Source organism: Hemitrygon akajei, chromosome 1, assembly GCF_048418815.1.
Source record: "Hemitrygon akajei chromosome 1, sHemAka1.3, whole genome shotgun sequence".
Classification (NCBI taxonomy): Eukaryota; Metazoa; Chordata; class Chondrichthyes; order Myliobatiformes; family Dasyatidae; genus Hemitrygon; species Hemitrygon akajei.
The window spans coordinates 222246260-222270643 of record NC_133124.1 but is presented as its reverse complement, the minus strand read 5'-3'; the positions used below and the strand labels follow the sequence as shown (position 1 = coordinate 222270643).

The 24384-nt window shown below is 42.7% G+C and overlaps 1 protein-coding gene across 1 annotated transcript in view; it reads right to left on the bottom strand.

Annotated features, from left to right (window-relative positions):
• The window catches only part of gfra2b (GDNF family receptor alpha 2b), a 383259-nt gene that overhangs the window by 351688 nt on the left and 7187 nt on the right, over nt 1-24384 (bottom strand). The window contains exon 2 of the mRNA XM_073062021.1: nt 13324-13623. Within this exon, the coding sequence (XP_072918122.1) occupies nt 13324-13623 (300 nt within the window). The remainder of the gene's footprint in view (nt 1-13323; nt 13624-24384) is intronic.

The following is a 24384-nucleotide window of genomic DNA, read 5'->3' as shown; positions in this document are numbered from 1 at the left end:
GAAAGGTGAATGATATTTAATAATATCCATGTACATTCATTTATACTTATTTGTAAATCTAGAATATCAGTAATTGGACATGTTTTACATGTGGATGCTTTAGATTTTCGCAAGTAAGGCATTGGCGCTGGATAGCGTTGTTGTGCGAAGTTCCTTATCGCCCCTGTAAGTTAATCTTTCTAGTAATTTAATCTACAAGGCAATACACTCTATCCTCCTTATATGCGGGGGCTACGTTCCTCGCAGTCGACACATAATGTGAATAATTATTAAATGGAGAAAACAGGGATGTGTTCCAGAGGTCTTCCTAAATATGTTTTATCTGTAATTTATTCACATTTTCATACCAATGCGACACAAAAGCAGTCCCACAAGGCAACATTTATCTTTCATCAATTTAAGGTAATATTCAACGTAATAAATCATAGAAAGTTAACATACTAGGGTGTACAGTAGTCAAACCCTTAAGAGCACGGGGGTTTAGTAAATGGTAAACTAAGAGAGGCTTCATCTTACAGTCTCCTTCAGCATTGGAACACATAAGCAAAGTACATCTGTCCTTTGCTGCCTTGAAACCTGACGCAGTTTTTTCATCCTTACTTATGTAACTCCGTTTCAGCATACACTTCCAAAAAAGCCCGGTCTCGTCTGCATTAAACACCTGCTTTGATGTGATGCCTAACTCAGCTATAATAGCTCGCAACTGCACAGGGTGGCGTTCAGCAGCTTCATGGTCAGCACTAGCCTGCTCACCACGCAGAGCTAAGTTGTGAAGCCTGTGGAGATTAACAAACATAGAAAACCATCCCCTACTTGCATTAAAGCTAACAATATCACTTGACACTTCCCCACTAGCCTCTGAACAAAAGCGACCACAAATTTCCAAAGCTTTCACATGAAGATGATCGGAACTAAGTGTTGTTTTCTTTCTTTGCTTCAAGTTCAATATACAAACTCAACATTTTCCCCATTTTTGTCATAATCGGGTTACGCACTTTGGTAACAATCTTTGAAGACACTTGTAGTAAATCAATCACTGCACTTCTTATTTTCTCAGCATTTTTCTTTATGTTTCTGATCGTGGATTCACCCAGGCCAAAGTAGCGTCCCAGAGCTGCGTCACCTTCACCTGACACCGCCCTGTTTATAATTTCCAACTTTTTTTCAAGTGTTAAAGCGGTTCTCTGCCGCTTGGCTGGTGGCCCAGGACTTGACATCGGACGCTTAGAAGGCATAGTTAAATATTACAAGCACAAAATCACTGCACCATAGGTAAAAACAAGAGTTTAAGATCGCACATGCACAAGTTGCCAAAACCAATGCGAGACTGGCGGGAGTGAGACTGTAAGGCATGCGCACATAACTTGTATTGGTGGGAAAGCAGTGCTCCTCGCATAACTGTGAGTTTTGGACGCATATAAGGAGAAGTTGGTAGAAATAGGTTCCTTGCATAACAGTGAATCCGCATTTTCTGAAGACGCATATAACAAGGATAGGGTGTATATTGTAAAAGTTCTTGTAAAAGTTTAATTTTGTCTTTATTTATTGTTTCATGACAGAATGTGAATGTAGCAAAGGAATGTGAATGCGTTAAGTGACGTAATGTGAGGAGCGTGACCTAAGAGAACTCATTTCAGGGTCTAGCCTATATGCGTTTGGAAGTTAAGCACGTGTGTACCAAAGTAAGTATACCTTTTAGTTAAGATGAGATGTATTTATTCATATTTTTGATGTTGTGTTTAACATACAGGGTTGGTGGGATTCTTATGTTGTTTGTATTGGGTTTTTTTATGAATTACCACTACTGTGTTGGTTTTGTATATTTTGTTTTATTTATTTCCATACTGCATACGTAACTATTTGATACACAAGGGTGTGGACTGAAATTACACTGAGATTGTAACAGCGGGAACTGTTTTTTTTAAAGTTCATGTTGCTTTTATTTTGATACTCTCTTTCTGCATTAAAACATCTAAAACAGATAAAGGAATTAAAAGACCCGAAAAAATGTCCTGCGTATATTTTTCCATGGCTACAAAAGGTGTCCCATCAGTGAATCTATTACATAATTAGAGTTTAAAGTGAGACAATTGTTGTCAGAGGCAGAAATAATGATTCCGAAATTACCCTGTGCTGATTAGCTGTGTACTTGACAAAGTCCAAAGCAAGAGCTCAGAGGATTTTCCATTCTTCTGCAAACTTCAATGCCGTAATTTTAGATCATTAATTATTATTAATTACCTCAATCACTGCATTTCTTGCAAGAACAAAATTGCTTCTCTTTGACTTTGAAGTATAAAAATCAGATGATGGTGACTAAAGCACTTTGAAGGTATTGGTTCAATGTGTGTTTATGCAAGGGAGTGGGTCTGAAACACTGACTGCTGCCCAAAACAAAGGCCACGTCTGACCACACAACAGGCTCATTTTCTCTCAACATCAAGAGTGCACCTGGAGGAAGGGTGGGACAGAACAGAGAGAAAAATATTACAATTTCATAGGTTCCTTCCTCAGCCAGTTGCTCTGACATACCTTCTGCAGGCACTATGCTGAAGGTGATCATATCCAGCGATCGAGGAGCAAAGCCCCACATACACCATGCACACCATGGGAGGTCAGACATCTTGGTGAACTATGTCCATTCAAGAGTGGGTCACTGGCTTCAGCTATTGCTGTCTCTCTCCTCACGGCTGCAATGTGAAAGGTTTCACTTTCAAGGACTCTACAACTCATGTTCCCAGTATTATTTATTTATTACTATATTAATATTTGTTTCTTTTTTGTATTTGCACAGTTTGTACTTTGCATGTTGGTTGGTTTTGCAGGTCTTTGCTTGTATGTACTCTTTAATTGATTCTATTGAATTTCTTCATTCTACTGCAAATGCCTGCAAGGAAATAAATCTCAGGGTTGTATATGGTGACATATTATATGTACTTTGATAATAAATTTACTTTGAACTTTGAGTATGTTTTGCCGTCTCAGATTTAGCTGCTTATTTCTACTCTGCACCTTTCTGCTATTCAGTCGCAGCAATTTCCGGTGTGACTCAGGTTACCCCCTCGAGGCAGCCTGACGTGAAGGGTTTACTGTTCTGCAGTTCAGTCTCAAAGGGCTTTCCTTCAGCCGCTTGAACCCACTAACAAACATTTATCACCATTCATCTCCCCTAGATGTCCCTCACTATCGCAGATGCTTTCTTTGTCGTCGCCCCCCCCCCCCCCCCACTGTCTCTCTATGCAACAATAAGCAATCCTGTTTAATAAATATTCCTGGCTCTGATGAAGGGCTAATGATTTAAACCAGGAGTTTCCAACTTTTTAATGCCATGGACCAATGCCATTAAGCAAGGGATCTGTGATCCCAGGTTGGGAACCCTTGATCTACAAAATTAATCTTTGTTCCTCTCTCCCAAGATGCTGCCTGATCTGCTCAGAAGCTCCAGCCTTTTCTGTCACTTTCACCACCTACACCTGCTTTGCTTTTCAATAAATTTCATATTTTGTGATGCAAGATCCTGATTGGACTGTCAGAGGGCCATCAAAAGGGGCTCTACTATCTTGGGAGTTTGAAGAGACTCAGCAAATTTCTACAGGTGTACGATGAAGAGCATTCTGACTGGTTGCATCACTGGAGGCTCCAATGCACAAGAGGCTACAGAGGGTTGTAAACTCAGCCAGCTCCATCACAGGCACTAGACACCCCACCAAGGACATTTTCAAAGGCGGTGCCTCAAAAAGTGGCATCCATCACTCAGGGCCCTCACTATTGAGACATGCCCTCTTCTCATTACTACCATCAGGGAGGTGCTACAGGAACCTGAAGGGACACTCAACAATTCCAAAACAGATTATTCTCCCCTTCTAACAGAGTTCTGAATGGTCCACCAATTCATTACTTCATTATTCCTTTCTCTTAGACTATTTATATATTTAGATGTGTAATTTATAACTATTTTGTCTTTGCAAAACAAAAGATTTCACACCATAACATCCAGTGATAATACACCTGATTCTACCAAACAAGACAAAATCTCAGTGGATAAATATAGAGAAGTACAGCACATAAACAGGCCCTTTGGCCCAACTAGTCATGTCAAAACCATTTAAACTGCCTATTCCCATCAACCTGCATCTGGACCATAGCCCTCCGTACCCCAACTATCCATGTATCTATCCAAACTTCTCTTAAATGTTGAAATCAAGCTTGTATGCACCATTTCTACATGCAGCTAATTCCACATTCTCACGACCATCTGAGTGAAGAAGTTTCCCCTTATGTTCCCCTTAAACTTCCCAGCTTTCACCTTTAAGCCATGACTTGTGGTTATAGACCCACCCACCCTCAGTGGAAAAACCCTGCTTGCATTTACCCTGTCTATATGTTTCATAGTTTTGTATGCCTCTTTCAAATCTCCTCTTAAATCTTCAATATTCTAACCTGTTCAATCTTTACTTCTAACTTAGTCCTCAGACCTCCTTGTAAATTTTCTCTGTGCTCTTTCAACCTTGTTTCCACTTTCCTGAAAGCAGGTGACCAAAACGGCAAACAGTACTCCAAATTGGGCCCTTGTGGCACTCCACTGGTCACAGGCCTCCAGTCAGAGAGGCAACCCTCTACTACCACTCTCTGGCTTGTCTCAACAAGTCAATGTCTAATCCAATTTACTACCTCACTCTGAATGCCAAGCAACTTAACTTCCTTAACCAGCTTCCCATGCGGGACCTTGACAACATCCACTGCCACTTTCTTGGTAACTGCCTCAAAAACACTTAGCAAGATTGGTTAGACATGACCTACCACCCACAAAGCCATGATGACCATCCTTAATCAGTCCATGTCAATCCAAATACTTATACAGTATATCTGGCCCTTTAGAATACCTTTCCTACCACTGATGTCAGACTCACCGACCTATAATTTCTTGGTTTATATTTAGAGCCTTTTTAAACAGAACATTGGCTATCATCCAATCCTCTAGTACATCTCCTGTCACAAAGCATGATTTAAATATCTCTGCCAGGGCCCCAGCAATTTCTGCACTTGCTTCCCATAGGGTCAAAGGGAACACCTTGTCAGGTCCTGGTGATTTGTCCACCCTGATTTGTCCCAGGATAGCCAACACCTCCTCCTCTGTAATCTGTACAAGGTCCATGAAGTTAATACCACTTTGGATGTGGCCAAGTGATTAAGACATTGGTCTAGTGGTCTGAAGGTCGCTAGTTCGAGCCTTGGCTGAGGCTGCGTGTGTGTCCTTGAACAAGGCACTTAACCACACATTGCTCTGCGACGACACCGGTACCAAGCTGTATGGGTCCTAATGCCCTTCCCTTGGAGAAGTGGAGAGGGGAGAATTGCAGCTTGGCAACTGCCAGTCTTCCATAAAAAAAACATCTTGCCCAGGCTTGTGCAAATCCACAAATCCATGGTCTATCAAGACTAAAGGAGGCCTACTACAAATAGAGATGCAAAGAATTCATGTAAGATCTCTACTCATCTGTCTTGGCTCTACACAGAGGACCAACTTTGTCCCTTGCAATCCTTTTGTTCTTAACACATCTGTAGAATCCCTTAGGATTCTCCTTTAGATTGTCTGCTGGTGCAACTTCATGCCTTCCTGATTTCTTTCTTAAGTGCTCTCTTGTATTTCTTGTACTCCATAAGCATCTCATTTGTTCCTACTTGCCAATGCCGGTTATGCATCTTTTTTCTTCTAACCAGGGCTTCAATGTTTCTTGAAAACCAAGGTTCCCTACATTTGTTATCTTTACCTTTTATTCTGACAAGTTTGTCTCTCAAAATTTTGTTTTTGAAGGCCTTTCACTTTCCAAGTACATCTATGCCAGAAAGCTGCCACACTTGGCAGATCACCTCTGATACCATCAAAATTGGTCTTTCTCCAATTTAGGATCTCAGCCCACGGACCAGACCTATGTTTTTGCATATTTACTTTGAAATAACAGCATTGTGGTCTTTAGATGTAAAGTATTTCCCCACACAAACTTCTGTCTCATTTACTAATAGCAGATACAGTGTTTCACAGCCTCTTTTTGGGACTTCTACATGCTGATGAAGGAAACTTTCCTGAACACATTTGACAAACTCTATCCCATCTAGTCCTTTTACAGTATGGGACTCCCAGTCAATATGTGGAAAGTTAAAATCACCTACTATAACCACCTTGTGTTTCTTGCAATGGTCTGCAATCTCTTTACAAATTTGTTCCTTTACATCCCCAGGACTGTTGGGTGGTCTGTAATGCAGCCCTATTGACGTGGTTGTACTTTTCTTATTTTTCAGTTTCTCCCATAACGCCTCATTAGTCAAGTTCTTCCGTCTGTCCTGATGGAGCACTGCCATGACATTTTCCCTGACTGGTAACGCCTCCATCCTCCTTTAACCCCTCCTGCTCCATCATGTCTAAAACAACAGAGCTCCAGAATATTGAGATGCCACTCCTTTCCGTCTTGCAACTAAGTACCACTAGTGGCTACAACGTCATAATTCCAGGGGTTGATCCATGCCCTGAGCACATCTACATTGAAGTATACACAGCTCAGGTCACTAGTCACACAATGCTCAACCTTTAGATTCCTGAACTTGTCTGAGGTCTTACCAACATCTGCCTCCACAACCTCTCCACTAACTGTTCCTGCACTCTGTTTCCCATCCCCCTGCAACTCTAGTTTAAACCCCACCTTTCTGCATTAGCAAACTTTCCCGCTAGGATATTAGGCCCCATCCAGTTTAGATGCAAACCGTCCCAAATGTACAGGTCCCACCTTCTCTGGAAGAGAACCGAATGATCCAGAAAACTTATGCCCTCCCTCCTTAACCAATCTTTAGCCACGTCTTAAACTGTATAATCTTCCTAGATCTCACTAGCACGTGGCACGGGTAGCAATCCTGAGATCACAACCCTGGAGGTCCTGCCCTTTAACTTAGCACCTAACTCCCTGAATTCCCAATGCAGAACCCCATCACTCGTCCTACCCATGTCATTTGTACATACATGGACCATGACCTCTGGCTGTTCACCCTCCCACTTAAGAATGTTGAAGACTCGATCTAAGATGTCCTAGACCCTGGCAACATACCATCCTGGAATCTTGTTCTCACCCACAGAACCCCTTGTCTGTTCCTCTAACTAACAAATTCCCTATCACCACCAAGTGCCTCTTCTCACCCCTTCCCTTCAGAGTCACAGATGCAGACTCAGTGCCAGAGATCCGACAGCTGTGACTTACCTCTGTTAGGTCATACCCCCCAGCTGTATCCAAAATGGTTACCGTTGTTGAGGGGGATGGTCACATGGGTACTCTCTGCTGGCAGTTTCACCCCTTTCCCCTTTCTGAGTGTCACTCAGTTTCCTAGGTGCTGCACCTTAAGTGTAACTACCTCTCCATATGTCCTATCTATCACACCCTCAGCCTCCCGAATGATCCGGAGATCATCCAGTTCCAGCTCCAACTCCTTAACGATGCAGCTGGGTGCACTCCTCGCAGTTGTAATCGTCAGGGACACTGGAGTTCTCCCTGCCTTCCCTCATCCCACAAGAGAAGTATTCAACTATCCTGCCTGGCATCTCTACTGTCCCAGCAAAGCAGATAGAAAGAAGAGAAAGAAAAAAAAAACCTGGAGCTTCTTTTTTATTTTGTTTTCACTGACTGAAGCCTCAGAGAGCCCTATTGTAACTGTCCATTAAAACGATGGCCACTGTAACAATGGCCACTACACTTGCCCCTGTCTTCCTTTAATTTACCCCTGCTAATCAGTCCCAAACACCAATTGATGGTTGGTCAGAGCTCAATTTACACCCTTGCGTTCCACTGCTGCCTTTTTCTACTCAGTCAGTGGACCTGATTGAATTCCCCTCCTCTCAAACTTCTGATGTCCAGATTGGTCACTGGTCAGAGGTCAACTTCAGTGGTGTGGGGTCAGAGTTCATGAAGACAACAGGTTTTTATTGTCGTCCAACTTCAATTCCTGCCTGCCTACATTTGGTCAGAAGTGGAATGCTGATTGTGCAACTGACAGGCTCTTGGCGAGGTGTGCTGCCTCCAGGTGCCGAACAGGCATCAGGCAGTTACCCTTCACAATCATTTTCAAGGTTAATGAATGATTTTATATGTTAAAATGCCAATAAATATTTCAGTAAATTTGCTCATGTGCACTCAGCCTTTTCCAGAGGATCCTTTTGAAATACCACAAAGTTAAGAGGGGACATTAACTGTAACTGGTCCATAAGCACTGCTCCTGCCGCTGGGTGGTGGTGAGACCGGCGGTGGGGCAGACTGATGTGCCAGCCTCCAACCTCCGCTCTCCATGGAGTCAAGGAACGGCTGACACAATGAGACATCAATCTCAGAGGCAGTCAGACTGGATGGACCCCCACCATCCAGGACGTTCTTTCTTCTCATTACAACCATAAAGGCGGAGCCACCAGAGCCTGAAAACTCTTACTTCCCATTGGCCAAACATTTTAATTCTGATTCCCATTCCAACATGTTGGTCCATGGTCTCCTCTTGTGCCAAGATGAGGCATCTTCTGGGTGGAGGAGCAACATCTTATGTTCCGCCTGGGTCGCCTCCAACCTCTGATGGCAGGAATATCGACTTGTCCTTCCGATAAACAAATTACCCCCCTCCACCACTATTCCCCACTCTGACCTTTTACCTCTTCTCTCCTGCTTGTCTCCTCAGCCTGGGTCCCCTCTTCCTTCCCTTTCTCCTCTGGTCCTCTCTCCTCCCTTATCAGATTCGTTCTTCTCCAGTCCTTGACTTTTCCCACCTATCTGGCTTCACCTACCACCTGCTAGCAATCCTCCTTCCCCTCCTCCCACCTTTTTTTTCTGGTGTCTCCCCCCTTCCTTTCCAGTCCTGAAGAAGGGTCTCAACTGACTGTTTGTTCATTTCTATACATGCTGCTTGACCTGCTCAGTTCCTCCAGCATTTTGTGTGTTGCACTAACTCAATGTTTTAGCAACAGTTTCTTTTCCACCATGAGATTTCTGAGAGTTCCATGATCATTACTTCATTATTTTGCTCTCTTTTTGCACAATACATATTAAATTTATAGTATACTTTATGTCGAGCACTATACTGCTGCCACAAAACAACAAATTTTACGACATATGTCAGTGATAATAAATTCTGACTGTTACAGATAGAGCTCTCACAAAGTATGCCAGCCAATTTAAAGTCTACAATTCCATCCTACAAGTCAGACACCCTCTGGCTCTGAGGGTGACATAATTAAAAACAGAAAATGCTAGTGACATACTGCAGGTCAGGAAGCAGCTGTATGAAAAGGGATCAATTAATGATTTTGTATGGTCAAGGACATGGAATGTTAGCTCTATATGTATGGCTACAGATGTTTTAAATCGCATTATCATTACTGACAAGGCCCATTCCTTGTCCACACCAAGAAAGTGTTGTCTCTCACACTCAATGTTCCAACATTCTGTATGTTTATTTCGGATTTCCAGCATCCAACGTGTTGGTCCATGGCCAGGGTAATGGGGCCCTCAGCTGGAGTAGTTTACAGCACTGCAGACTGAATGGCCTGCTTCTGATTTGATTGCCTGAGTGTAGAAGATGGCAATAAGCTACTGTACTCAAAGAGATGAAGATCTACCCCAAGACCATCTGCTCACTGAGCCACCTCAGGAACTGAGCATTACCACACTGGGATGGGACTGTTATTTGACCCTGCACCACCCCAGATAAGGATAGTATATTCTTCCCCAATATTTCCTTAGCTTCATTAGATTGATGGTGCCTTCAGAAACATTGCAGATTCTCCAACAATTAACAAATCATTTCCTGTTAGGATCTGCTAACATACTTCAAAATTTTAAACACAAGATGTGAAAGGAGTGTACATTGAAGACTTCCCAAACCCATTCTGACATATTTGTTCATGGACTGCTCTACTGCTACCTTGAAGCCAAACTCAGGGTGGAGAAGCAACATCTCATTCTATCTGGGTGGCCTCTAACAATGATGACCGCACTTTGTGGTGGTTTTGCTCTTAAGAACTATGAGATATAGGAACAGAATTAGATTAGGCCACAAGGCTCATCAGGCCTCTACTGCCGTTCTATTTCTCTCAACCTCATTCTCCTGCCTTCTCCCCATAACCTTTGATGCCCTAACTAATCAGGAACCTATCAACCTTCACTTTAAATATACCATATAACTTGGTCTGCACAGACGTCCATAGCAATGAATTTCACAAAATCACCATGCTTTGGTTAAAGAAATTCCTCCACATTTCTGTTCCAAATAGACATCCCTCAATTCTGAGGCTGTGCCCTCTGGTACTAGACTCACCCACTACAGGAAACATCCTCTCCACATGCACTCTATCCAGGCCAACAATGTTTAGTAGGTTTCAATGAGATTCCCACTTATTCTTTGAAATTCCAGTGAGTATAGACCCAGAAGCATCAAATACTCCTCATACATTAATCCTTTGGTTCCTTGGATTATTCGTGTGAACCTCCTCTGGACTCTCTCCAGCACCAGCACATCTTTTCTCAGATAAGATACCCAAAACTACTCACAATAATCCAGTTGAATTCATATTGCAATTTGAGAGAAGCATAACTCATATGTATCAGTATTGCAATGGAATAAATGGAATTACAGAGGCAAGAGAGAGGAGCTTGTCCAGCTGGATTGGAGGAGGATATTGGCAGGGATGATAGCAGAGATGGCTGAAGTTTCTGGGAATAGTTCACAAGGTGCAGGTTGGATATGTCCCACAAAAGTAGTTCTCAAATGGCAAGGGTAGGCAATGTGACTGATAAGGGACGTTAAGGACAGCATAAAACCCAAAGAAAGGGCATATAACAGAGCAAAAAGTAGCAGGAAATTAGAGGGTTGGAAAGCTTTTAAACACCAACAGAAAGCAACTAAAAAAGTCATAAAGGAGGAAAAGATGGAATAAGAAGATAAGCTAGCCAACAATATTAAAGAGGATACCAAGAGCTTCTGCAGATGCATAGAGTGCAGAAGAGGGGCAAGAGTAGATATTGGACCACTGGAAAATTACACTGAAGTAGTAGTCACGGGGGACAAGGAAATGGTGGACAAACTGGATAGGTACTTGCGTCAGTGTTCACTATGGAAGACACTAGCCTCATTCAGAACCCTAGTTGGTAGTTCATCTGGTCCACATAACTTATTTACCTTCAGACCTTTCAGCTTCCTAAGTCCTCTTTCCTTAGTAATACAAACTGTACTCACTCCTGTCCCCTGACACACACTAATTTCTGGCATATTGCTATTGTCTTCCACAGTGAAGACTGACACAAAATATTTAAGTTCATCTGCCATTTCTTTGTTCTTATTACTACCCCTCCAGCATCATTTTCCAGCAGATACCTACTTTCATTCTCTCTTTTACTCTTTATATATCTGAAAAAACTTTTGGTATTTTCTTTGATATTATTGGCTAGATTACCTTCTCAAACTGCAGGATGAATTCTATCATATTATGATCACTGCTTCCTAAGGGTTCCTTTATGTTATCAAATCTGGTTCATTACACAACACCCAACCCAGAATTATCTTTCCCCTAGTGGGCGCAATCTCAAGCTTCTCTAAAAATCTGCAGTTGAGGTAGTTGTTGCAGTTCACCCAACTGATTTGTAGTTGATGCACTTAACATTAGTCCGGACGTCATTAGTCCCAACGTCATTCTGAACAACCGTCAGAAGGGCAAGAAAAGTCATTGGCTGTGGTTTGCCATTACTGTATGTGTCCAAGACAAAGAAGTGGGCAGGTAAAATCATTGCGGACACTACCACCCAGCAAGCTGCTTTCACAAAAGCTTGTTTTAAAAAGCACCAGCGGGCTATTAAAACAAAAAAATTCTTCCCCTGGGCAGTTAATCTGATCAACCATTCTAGTTAGCCCTGACCGACACTATCCATCACCCCCATCACTTCACTGCAAGCACTAAATTACTTCTTATGATACTGCTCACATTGTAAATAGATGGTGGTATTTATGTAATTATGCACATTTTATTCCATATCAGTGCTTCTAACTTTATTTTTATATAATTCTTTATTCTATATAATTGTTGAAAGTTGCAGTTTCTTTGTTGTGTGTCATGCCAGCACAACACAGCAAATTTTTAATACACGCAAGTACACCCAGTGGCCACTTTATTAAGCATAGGAGTGTATCTAATAAAGTGGCTACTGACTGTACGGTCGTGGTCTTCACCTGTATCCAACTCAAGGTTCGACGTGTCGTGTGTTCAGAGATGCTCTTCTGCCCATCGTTGTTGTAGACAGACAGATAGACATACTTTATTGATGCCAAGGGAAATTGGGTTTCGTTACAGTCACACCAACCAAGAATAGTGTAGAAATATAGCAATATAAAACCATAAATAATTAAATAATGATAAGTTAATCATGCCAAGTGGAAATAAGTCCAGGACCAGCCTATTGGCTCAGGGTGTCTGACACTCCGAGGGAGGAATTGTAAAGTTTGATGGCCACAGGCAGGAATGACTTCCTATGACGCTCAGTGTTGCATCTCGGTGGAATGAGTCTCTGGTTGAAAGTACTCCTGTGCCTAACCAGTACAGTATGGAGTGGGTGGGAGACATTGTCTAAGATGGCATGCAACTTGGACAGCATCCTCTTTTCAGACACCACCGTCAGAGAATCCAGTTCCACCCCCACAACATCACTGGCCTTACGAATGAGTTTGTTGATTCTGTTGGTGTCTGCTACCCTCAGCCTGCTGCCTTAGCACACAACGTGTGGTTACTTGAGTTACTGTCGCCTTCCTGTCAGTTTGAACCAGTCTGGCCATTCTCCTCTGACCTCTCTCATTTACAAGGCATTTTTGCCCACTGGATGTGTTTGTTTTTTTTCCCCACACCATTCTCTTTAAACTCTAGTGATGGTTGTGCATGAAAATCCCAGGGAATCAGCAGTTTCTGAGATACTCAAACCACCCCATCTGGCACCAACAATCATTCCACAGTCAAAGTCACTTAGATCACATTCCTTTCCCCATTCTGATGTTTGGTCTGAACAACAACTGAACTTCTGGACTATGTCTGCATACTTTTATGCATTGAGTTGCTGCCACACAATTGGCTGATTAGATATTTGCATTAACGAGGTGTACAGGAGTACCTGTTAAAGTATTTATTGTGCATATATGGTGAATAAAGCTGATCCTTGATGGATTTAAAGAACCCTGGAACAGTGCATTTGAACCCTCAACCACTCCCCCCCCCCACCAGTCCCCAAGTGATAGGGGGGGTGATATCAGCAGACACCTTACCCTGAGAGTGGCTCTGGTGAATGCTCCAGTAGATGGCCAGGCACTGTTTTTCCTTCTTCATCGCTCGCTTGCAGCGACATTCAGACAGCGTGCTTTGCCGCAGAGCCATCACCGCAGCGACACACTCATTCTTGATCTCGGGGCCGAAAAGCATGGCAGCCTTGCCTGCCAGGCACTGGCGCAGGGTGCGAAGCCGGCTGCTGCAGCTTGGTTTGGCCGTGCACTGCTCATTGGCCCTTATGCAGTCCACTCTCCAACCTCCTGGCAGGACGGGGTCCCCAACAGAGTGAAGCACCTCATCTGGAGGGTGGAAGAAACGATGTTAGTAGAGGGCACAGTTGTGTCAAAAAGCAAAACCATTATTGCAGGATATTCAACCCAGATGAAACCACTATTCCAACAGCTAACACTACATTTCTGCCATTCACAAGGATGCTTCCAGCTCTTGAGGACCTGAGTTATGGAGGAAGGTTGAATAGGTTATGACTTATCCCAAAAGTGTAGGAAGATGAGGGGAGATTTGATAGAGGTGTACAAAATTATGAGCGGTATAGATAGGGTAAATGCAAGCCAGCTTTTTCCACTGAGGTTGGGTGAGACTAGACCTAGATTTCAAGGCTTAAGGATGAAAGGTGAAATGCTGAAGATATACCTGAGGGGGAGCTCCTTCACTTAGAGAATGGTGAGACTGTGGGATGAATGGTGGATATGAGCTCAATTTCAACATTTAACAGAGGGGTATGGAGGACTATGTTCTAGGTGTGAGTCGATGGGATAGGGCTCAATAATAGTTTGGGATGGGGCGAAGGGCCTGTTTGTGTGCCGAATCTCCTCTCCATCAACATTATATTCAAAAAGGACCAGCATTTTTGTGAAGCAGAGTTCCAAAGGTCTATTGTATGTACTCTTGAAAGCCTGGCTCTAAGAGTTAGTACATGCCCCCTAGTTTTGTAGTCCCCTGTAAGTAGAATAAGTTACTCCCCATTATCCAGCATCTGCCTTAACATTACACTGCAAATACAGTCAGGGAGGAGGTACAGGAGCCTGAAGAACCACACTGAACAGCATCTTCCCATCACCGTCAGATTTCTGAACAGTCCATGAACCCAGGAACATTGTTATTCTTATTTTTTGTTACACAATTTATTTTGTAGTTTATAGCAATTTTATGTCTTTACACTGTACTGCTGCCAGAAAACAGATTTCACTTTATCTGATTCTGATAGCACAGAAACTCACGAGCTGCTTCTTTTCTTTCATCCAAATCCATCAATGGACTCTTGCCACCTTCCTCCTACAACCCCCTTCAGTGTATTTACTCTAGCTACTCCTTCTCCTCGTAAGTTCCCCTTTCCCAGCTCCCTTTCCTGAAATCCCTTTTGGTTTGTGTATCTTGGATTGACAGCCTCCTGTTATTCTCTTCTCCTTAAATAGAAACTTCCATCTGTGTCCATCTGCCCCACCAGTTTTGGGGTGGTGGGTGTCTCTGGGACACACTGCTGGGCCGGTGGTAGGAGTGAATATTGATATTTCAGAGGATTATGGACAGGCACACAATCAGACAGATTTCATCCACGTGGTCAACATTGAGGGTGGTGGGATGGAGGTATGTCTCTACCAAAGGAAGTGTAAGGCACTCCTTCTCCCCTGCTAACCTGCAGATCACCCTTGTGCAAGGTGTAGCACCTGCTTAGCATCCCCCAGTCAGGGTCACGAGCGGGTGGTAGATGGTTGTCAGAGCAGCTGGGGCGTATCACAAGATATCCATAGAAAAGGAAGCCAGCCCCAGCCTTGAGGTCAATGATTCAATAAAGAAAGTAGTACTGCCAGGCAGACAAGCTCTGACGAGTATCGATAACGGCTTTGGTGACTTGTCTTGTAAAGACACTGCCCAGAAGGCAATGGCAAACCACTCTTGTAGAAAAATTTGCCAAGAACAATCATGGTGATGGAAGGTCCATGATCACTCATCATACAACACAGGACATGATGATGGTGATGGTCAGCATTGATATTGTGGACCGAATGGCCTGTTCCTTTCCATGAGGTACTGTTGTATGTTACAAGATCATGGCAGATCAAATTTCACTCCCAGTTCTGTGCTCCCTTCTGCTCTCCACAACACTGTGAACACACAACAATAGAGCAGAGTGCAGACCTTTCAGCATACATTTTAACTTACTCCAACATCAATCTAACCCTTTCCTCCCATATAGCCCTCCACTTTCCTGTCATTCAAGTGCCCATCCAAGAATCTCTTTAATGTCTCTAATGTATCTGCCACGAGCACCCCTGGCAGCACATTCCACCCACCCACCCACCACACTCTATCAAACACCAACCTTTGACATCCCCCTAATCACCTTTAAATTATGCACCCTTGTATTAGCCAGTTCTGCCCTGGGAAAAACTCTGTCTACTCAATCTATGCCTCTTATCTGAAACACCCCTCATCTTCCTTAATTTCAAAGAGAAAAGCCCTAGCACACTCAAACAATCCTCATAAAATGTTCTCTGATCCAGGCATCATCCTGGTAAATCTCCTCTGCACTCTCTCCAAGGCTTCACATACTTCCTATAATGAGGCGACCAGATCAGAACACAATGCTCCAAGTGTGGTCTAACGAGTGTCTTATAGAGTTGCAACATTACCTCACAGCTCGTGAACTTAATCCCCCAACTAATGAAGGCCAACACACCTTCTTAACCACCCTATCAAATTGTGTAACATTTTGCTTATGTGATTTTATAGAATTTATCTTCAATTCTGTCAAAAATAATTGTGTTTCCATTTTTAAACAGTGATTATTTCTATATTTTCCCATAAGAAATATTCTCCAAACACATCCTGTCTCATGAATCAATCAATCCAGATAGAAACATTCTATTTACTAAAGACTCTGTTTCCCAGGGTAGGGAGCTTAAGATAAAGGAAGCATTAGGGAAGGTGATCATAATATAATAGAATACACCCTGCAGTTTCAGAGAAGGCAGCTCAGGTCAGATGTATCAGTATTAAGACCATAAGACATAGGAGCAGAATTAGGCCATTCAGCCCATCGAGTCTGCTCCACCATTCCATCACGGCTGATCCCAGATCCACTCAATCCCATACACCTACCTTCTCACCAAATCCTTTGATGCCCCGACCGATCAGGAAATGATCAACTTCACCTCAACCATAGCCTGTGGCAGAGCATTCCACAGATACACTACTCTCTGGCTAAAAGAAATTCCTCCTTTCCGCTGTTCTAAAAGGTCACCTCTCAAATCTGAGACTGCTCTCCAGTTCTGCCCCCATTATAGGAAACATCGCCTTCACATCCACTCTATCTAGTCCTTTCAAGATTTGGTAGGTTTCAATGAAATCCTCCCCCCTCCCCCCGCATTCTAATAAAATTCCAGCTGCCAAACACTCCTCATATGTTAACCCCATTCATTCCCAGAATCATTCTTGCAAACCTCCTCTGGACTGTCTCCAATGGCAACACATCTTTTTCTGAGACATGGGGTCCAAAACTGTTGAGAATACTCCAAGTGTGACTTGACTAGTGTCTTATAAAGGCTTAGCTTTATCCCCTTGCCTTTGTACTTTATTCCCCTTGAAATAAATGCCAACATTGCACTCGCCTTCTTTACCACAGACTCAATCTGTAAATTAACCTTCAGGGAGTCTTGCACAAAGATTCCCAAGTCCCTTTACACCTCTGATAACTTCATTTTCTCCCCATTTAGATGATAGTCTGCACCATTGTTCCTTTTACTAAAATGCATTATCAAACATTTCCCAACACTGTATTCCATCTGCACTTTTTTTGCCCATTCTTCCAATTTGTCTAAGTCCTGCTGCAATAGCATTGCTTCCTCAGCACTACCTGCCCCTCCACTTATCTTCATGTTATCTACAGCTTTGCCACAAAGCCATCAATTCCATTATCTAAATCATTAACAAACAATGGGATAAGTAGCTGTCCCAATACTGACCCCTGAGGAACACCGCTAGTCACTGGCAGCCAACCAGAAAAGATCCCTTTTATTCTCACTTACTGCCTGCTGTCTGTCAGCCATTCTGCTATCCATGCCAGTATCTTTCCTGTAATACCATGGGATTTTATCTTGTTGAACAGCCTCATGTGTGGCACCTTATCAAATGCCTTCTGAAAGTCCAAAAAAATGATATCCACTGCCTCTCCTTTGTCCACCCTGCTTGTTACTTCCTCAAAGAACTCTAACAGATATGTCAGGCAAGATTTCCCTTTACAGAAACCATGCTGACTTTGACATTTTATCATTAGTCTCCAAGTACCTCGAAACCTCATCCTTAATAATAGACTCCAACACTTTCCCAGCCACTGAGGTTAGACTAACTGGCCTATAATTTCCTTTCTTTTGTCTTCCTCCCTTCTTAAGGAGTGCAGTGACATCTGCAATTTTCTAGATCTCCAGGACCATGACAGAATCAAGTGATTCTTGAAAGATCATGACCAATGCATCTGTTATCTCTTCAGCAACTTCTCTCAGGACTCTGGGATGTAGTCCATCTGGCTCAGGTGACTGATCCACCTTAAGATCTTTGAATTTGCCTAGCACTTTTTCCTTTGTAATAGCAACGACACTCACTCCTGCTCCCTGACACCCACGGACCTCTGGCACACTGCTAGTGTCTTCCACAGTGAAGACAGCAGCAAATACCCATTAAGTTCATCAGCCATTTCTTTGTTCCCCATTACTATCTCACCAGCATCATTTTCCAATGGTCCAATATCAACTCTTACCTCCCTTTTACTCTTTAGATAACTGAAAAACTTTTGGAATCTTGCTTTATATTATTGGCTAGTCTGCCCTCATATTTCATCTTTTCCCTGCTTATAACTTTTTTAGTAGCCTTTTCTTGGATTTTAAAAACTTCCCAATCATCCAACTTCCTGCTCACTTTTGCTACTTTATATGTCCTTTCCTTGGCTTTTATGCAGTCCTTAACTTCCCTTGTCAGCCACAGTTGCCTACCCCTGCCCTTTGAGAACTTCTTCCTCTGTGGGACATATCTATCCTGCACCTTGTGAACTATTTCCAGGATCTTTAGCCATCACTGCCTCCTAAGGGTTCCTTTACATTAAGCTCCCAAATAAGATCTGGTTTATTACACAACACCCAATCTAAGACACCCCTTCCCCAAGTAGACTCAAACATAAGCTGCTCTAAAAAGCCATCTTGTAGGCATTCAACAAATTCCCTCTCTTGCAATCTGATACCAATCTAATTTTCCCAATCCCCTTCCATATTGAAGTCCCCCATTACAATTGTGTCATTACCTTTATTACATGCCTTTTCCAGCTCCCTTTGCAATCTCAAGCCCACATCTTGGCTACTACTTGGAAGCCCAGGTATGATTCCCGTAATGGTTTTTTCAATTTCTTAACTCCACCCACAAAGATTACAGTGGAGTAAAGGGAACTACAGGGGCTTGAGGGAGGAGCTAGCCAAAGTTGATTGGAAGGGGAGACCAACAGGGATAATGAGAGAACAGCAATGGAGAGAAAAGATGAAATATAAAGGAAAGCTCGCCAATAACATCAGTGGTTACCAGAAGTTTTTCAGCTATATAAACAGTAAAATAGAGACAAGAGGGGATATCAGACCACTGGGAAATGACGCTGGAAAGGTTGTCATGGAAGACAAAGAAATAGAGTGTCTTAGTAGGTATTTAGTTTTAGTCTTCATTGTGGAAGAGACTAGAAGTATGCAGAAATCTGAGTGTGTCAGGGGACAGAAGTGAATGCAGATGCTAATACTAGAAAGAAGGTGTTTGGGAAACAAAGGTCTGAAGGCCGATAAGTCACTTGGACCAGATGAACTACAACCCAGGGTTCTGAAAAAGGTAGCTGAAAAGATTGTTGAGATGTTAGTAATGATCTTTCTAGAATTACTAGATTCTGAAATGGTTCCTGAGGACTGGAAAATTGCAAATATCATTCCACTCTTTAAGAAGTTAGGACGACAGAAGAAAGGAAGTTATAGACCAGTTAACCTGACTTCAGTGGTTAGGAAGTTGTTGATGCCCTGAACTGGACTCCAGAGGTTGGAGTTCAATTCTGATATCATCTGTAAGGAATCTGTATGATCTCCTCGTGAAACGTGTGGGTTTTCTCTGGGTCCTCTGGTTTCCAAAAATGTACCAGTTAATAGGTTAATTGGTCATTGTAAACTGCTCCACAATTAAGCTAGGGTTAAATCATGGGTTGCTGGCAGTTTGACTCGAAGAACCACAAGGGCCTGTTCCATGCTGTTTCTCAATAAGTAAATAATAGACTAAAGACAGCATGGTTCCCTTAAGGGGAAATCTTGCCTGACAAATCTGTTGGTATTATTTCAGGAAATAACAGGCAGGATAGACAAAAGAGAATCAATCGATGTTGTTTATTTGGATTTTCATAAGCCTTTGACGAAGTGCCACATGAAGCTGTTTAACAAGAAAAGAGCCCATGGTATTACAGGACAGATACCAGCATGGATAGAAGATTGGCTGACTGACAGGAAACAAAGAGTGGTAATAAAGGGAACTTTTCTGATTGGCTGTCAGTGACCAGTGGTGTTCTGCAGGGTCGGTGTTTGGACTGGTTCTTTTCACATTATAAGTCAATGATTTGGATGATGGAATTGATGTCTTTGTGACTAAATTTGTAGATGATATGGGTAGGTAGCATTGAGGAAGCAAGGAGTCTGTAGAAGGACTTGTACAGATTGAGAGAATGTGTAAAGAAGTGGCAAGTGGAATATAGTGAAGGAAAGCATATGGTCATGCACTTAGATAGAAAAAATAAAAGCACAGGCTACTTTCTAATCCATGAGAAAATATAAAATAATCCAAGGTGCAAAGGGACTTGGGAGTCCTCGTGCAGGGTTCCCTGAAGCTTACCTTACACATTGAGTCAATGGGATGGAAGGCAAATGCAATGTGCGCATTCATCTCGAGACAACTAGAATATAAAAGCAAGGATGTTAATGCTGAGGTTTTATAAGGCCTTGGTCAGACCACACAGAGTATTGTGAACAGTTTTGGGCCCCTTACGTAAGAAAAGATGTGCTGGCATTGAAGAGGGACCAGAGAAAGTTGACAAGAATAATTCTGGGAATTAAAGGGTTAACATATGAGGAGCGTTTGATGGCTCTGGGCTTGTACTCACTGGAATTTAAAATACTGATGGGTGGGGAGGTGGTTTCATTGAAACATATTGAGTATTGAAAGGCCTTGATAGAGTGGATGTGGAGAGGCTGTTTCGTATGGTTAGAGAGTCTTGGACCAGAGGGCACAGACACAGAATAGAAGGACATCCCTTTAGAACAGAGATGAGGAAGAATTCCTTTAGCCAGAGGGTGGTGAAATATCTTGGTACAGATGGCTGTGCAGTTCATGTCATTGGAGATATATATATATAAGGCAGAGGTTGATGGGTTCTTGATTAGTCAGGGCATCAAAGGTTTCAGGGAGAAGGCATGGGAATGGGGTTGAGAGGGAAAATAAATCAGCCACGGTGGACTGCCAAAGCAGACTTGATGGACTGAATGGGCTAATTCTACTGCTATGCCTTATGGTCTTAAATGTCAAATACCAGAAGACGGGTTTATAAACACAAGATATTCCGCAGATGCTGTAAATCCAGAACAACACACACAAAATGCTGGAGGAACTCAGCAGGTCAGACAGCATCTATGGAAGTGAATAAGCAGACAATCTTTCAGGCCAAGATCCTTCTTCAGGACTGGAAAAGAAGGGAGAAGAAGCCAGAATAAGAAGGTGGGGGAGGGGAAGTACAAACTGGAAAATGATAGGTGAGGTCAAGATGGGTTCTAGTCAAGAGGAGAAAGTTTAAAGATGACAAAGGCAAGAATTTTTTTTAAACAGAGGAAGTGGAGGGTACCTGGAACAGGCAGACAATGAAGGAATAAGAATCACATACAGGCAGGTGGAGTTAGAATACATACGATGGACCGAAGGGCCTGTCCCTGTGCTGTTCCTCATTCTCGGTTTCCTCTTTTCTGTACAGCAGGGGGTACAAGCCCAACTCTCATTAAACTGCATCCGTTCCAGGTACTAGACCAATGACCCTTCCCTGAACTATTTCCAATATAGTCATACCATTCCTTAAACAGAGATATCAAACTGTGGCCTCATCCTTCCCCAGTATACCTGAACCCGACACTTCAACTCCCCAGCAACAAAACAACCATACGGGGTCAACTTTTTAACTCTTTGCTGTTATCACACATCACCTCTTTGCAAATCTTGCTCAAGGAATCCTCGGAGCAGTTAGACATTCTGCTTCACCTCTCATTTCTCTTGCCAGATTTCACAGACCTTTGCCCACTTAAGCCATTACCCTCCCTCATCTCCCTAAGGTCCCCTCTCATACAGTTTGTGTAACTGAACTCTTGGGGTTCAGGTATCATTGCAGTAAATCTATGTCACACTCTGTTCAAAGGCAGCACATCTTTCAGCTGAACGAGCCCATTAATTCAATGAGAAAGACCCATAGTACAACTCTAACCATTCATCTCACTTGTCCATATGTGGCTAAACGTACCTAGTTACAAAGATACAAACGTACTGTTTCACATACCTTTGGTACCAGTGTAAATCATAAATATTCATTACGCAAGTCTGTTTTAAATAACCAGCAATTTGAAAATAAATACAAATTGCCGGAGGACACAAGAGATTCTGCAGATCTAGAAATCTTGAGCAACTCATACAAAATGCAGGAATAATTCAGCAAGTCAGGCAGCATCTACAGAGGGAGTAAACAGTTGACTGTTAATTCTGCTCCATAGATGCTGCCCGACTTGCTGAGTTACTCCTGCATTTTGCTTAAGATTACTAGAGGAACTGCTTAGCATTTAGAGACGGAGTCTTTACCTGAAACGTTGACGGTCCATTCCCCCGCACCCCTCCCCACAGATACTGCCTGACCCATCGAGTTTCTCCAGACTTTGTTTATTTATACCAGATTACAGCATCTGCTGTCTTGTGTTTGCAATGTAGAAATGCATTTATTGTCTCAAGTATTTCTGCTCCCTAACCAGCAACAGATGATTAGGTTCCATTTTCCCAGTTTTTTCAATCATATTTTATGTAGAGATGCAGAACAGTAACAAGCCCTTCCAGCCCAACAGGCCAGTGCTGCCCAATTACACCCACGTGAACAATTCACCTACTAACCGTATCCTTGGACGGTTCCTTGGGAGGAAACTGGAGCATTCAGAGGAAACCCACGCAGTCACGAACAGAAAGTACAAACTCCTTACAGAAGGTAGCAGGGAGTGAATCTGTGTAGTAGCTGCTCTAACTGTGTTACACGGACTGCTTTTAAATGATACTACTATACCTGCTTCTTCAGACAGTTCATTCCATGGAGTCACCACTCTCTGTGAAAATGTTACCCATCAGCTCGCCTTTAAATCGTTCCCCTCTCACCTTAAATCTATGCCCCCTACCCCGGGGGAATGTATAGTACAAACCTTACAACCACGCTGAGAAAGTTTACTGAGATTTTTGACTGTTCTCCTGCTGTTATTAAATCTTCAAGATTCGCCACTGAATGGGAAAACCAGCAAATTCTCTTTCAATTCGTCATCGTTTTCTGTTGGTGATGGGCCTGTACCTGCTGCAGTTTGGAAGAATGGTGAGGTGGGGGATCTCATTGAAACCTATTAAATATTGAAAGGCCTAGAGAGAGTAGATATGGAGAGGATGTTTCCAATGGGTGTGGAGAGGGGAGATCTAGGACCAGGGGGCTCAGCCACAGAATAGAAGAACGTTGCTTTAGATCAGAGATGAAGATGAATTCCTTCACCAGAGGGAGATAAATTTATTGTCACAGACCATGGTGGAGGCCAAGTCATTGGGTATGCTTAAAGCAGAGGTCCATTGATTAGTCAGGGTGTCAATGGTTAGGGAAAGAAGGCAGGAGAATGGGGTTGAGGGGGAAAATAAATCAGCCATGATGGAATAGTGGAGCAGAGCAAATGAACTAAATGGAATAAAATGAGCTAAATTTGTCTTATGGCTGCTTTTGTTTTGCAGTTTATACAATTTACCAAGCATTTGATACTTTGTAAGAGGTGTTTCAAGCCCTTAAGATTTCTCGTAATATTATTCAGCTGTCAAAGAAGGGTACGTACCTGAGTACTCCCTTCGCAATGCAGATCCACTGAAGAATGCAAAAGATCACCCCAGTGCTGAGTGAAGAGCTAGAACTGGGAGGATGAGTCCAGGGAATCCTCTCTCACCATAAAGGTCAGAGTCAAAAGAGAGAATAGCCTTTCAGCCCACTGAATCTATGCTGAGCAACCACTGATTTCCTCACATCGTTCAATAGAACCTAGAAAATTATAGTACAGGTCCTTTGGCCCAGGATGTTGTACTGACCTTTTAACCTATTTTAAGATCAATCTCCCTTGCATAGCTCTCCATATTTCTATCAATATTCTCACCATACTTCTAACAACTCCTCTTAAATCCTACCCCTTACCTACCCACTGGGGCAATTAACCTACCAACCTGTGCGTTTCTGCGATGTGAGAGGACATTTTTGCACCCAAAGGTCAAAAGAACATGCAACCTCCACAAAGGGAGTACAAAAGGTCAGGATTGAACTTGAGTTGCTGGAATGCCATCATCTATGATCAGGGTGTCGATAGGGAAATGTTAATCAAGGCCACCTGTTAAAAGAGAGGTGAGAATGTTTGGATCTTTCCTGCCTGAGGCCATGGGGAGAGAACCAAAATCAGGTTTAATATCACTGACATATGTTATCAAATCTCTTGTTTTACAGTACAATAAATAAAAGCCTTTAAATTACAATGAAATCAAATAATTAGTGTTAAAAAGAGCAAAAATACTGAGGTAGTGTTCATGGGTTCATTGTGTGTTCAGAAATCTGATGGCAGAGGGGAAAAAGCTGCTCCTAAAATGTCGAGTGTGTACCTTCAGGCTCTTGTATCTCTGCCCAAATGGGAGCAACAAGAAGAGGACATGCCCCTGGTGATGGGAGTCCTTGATGA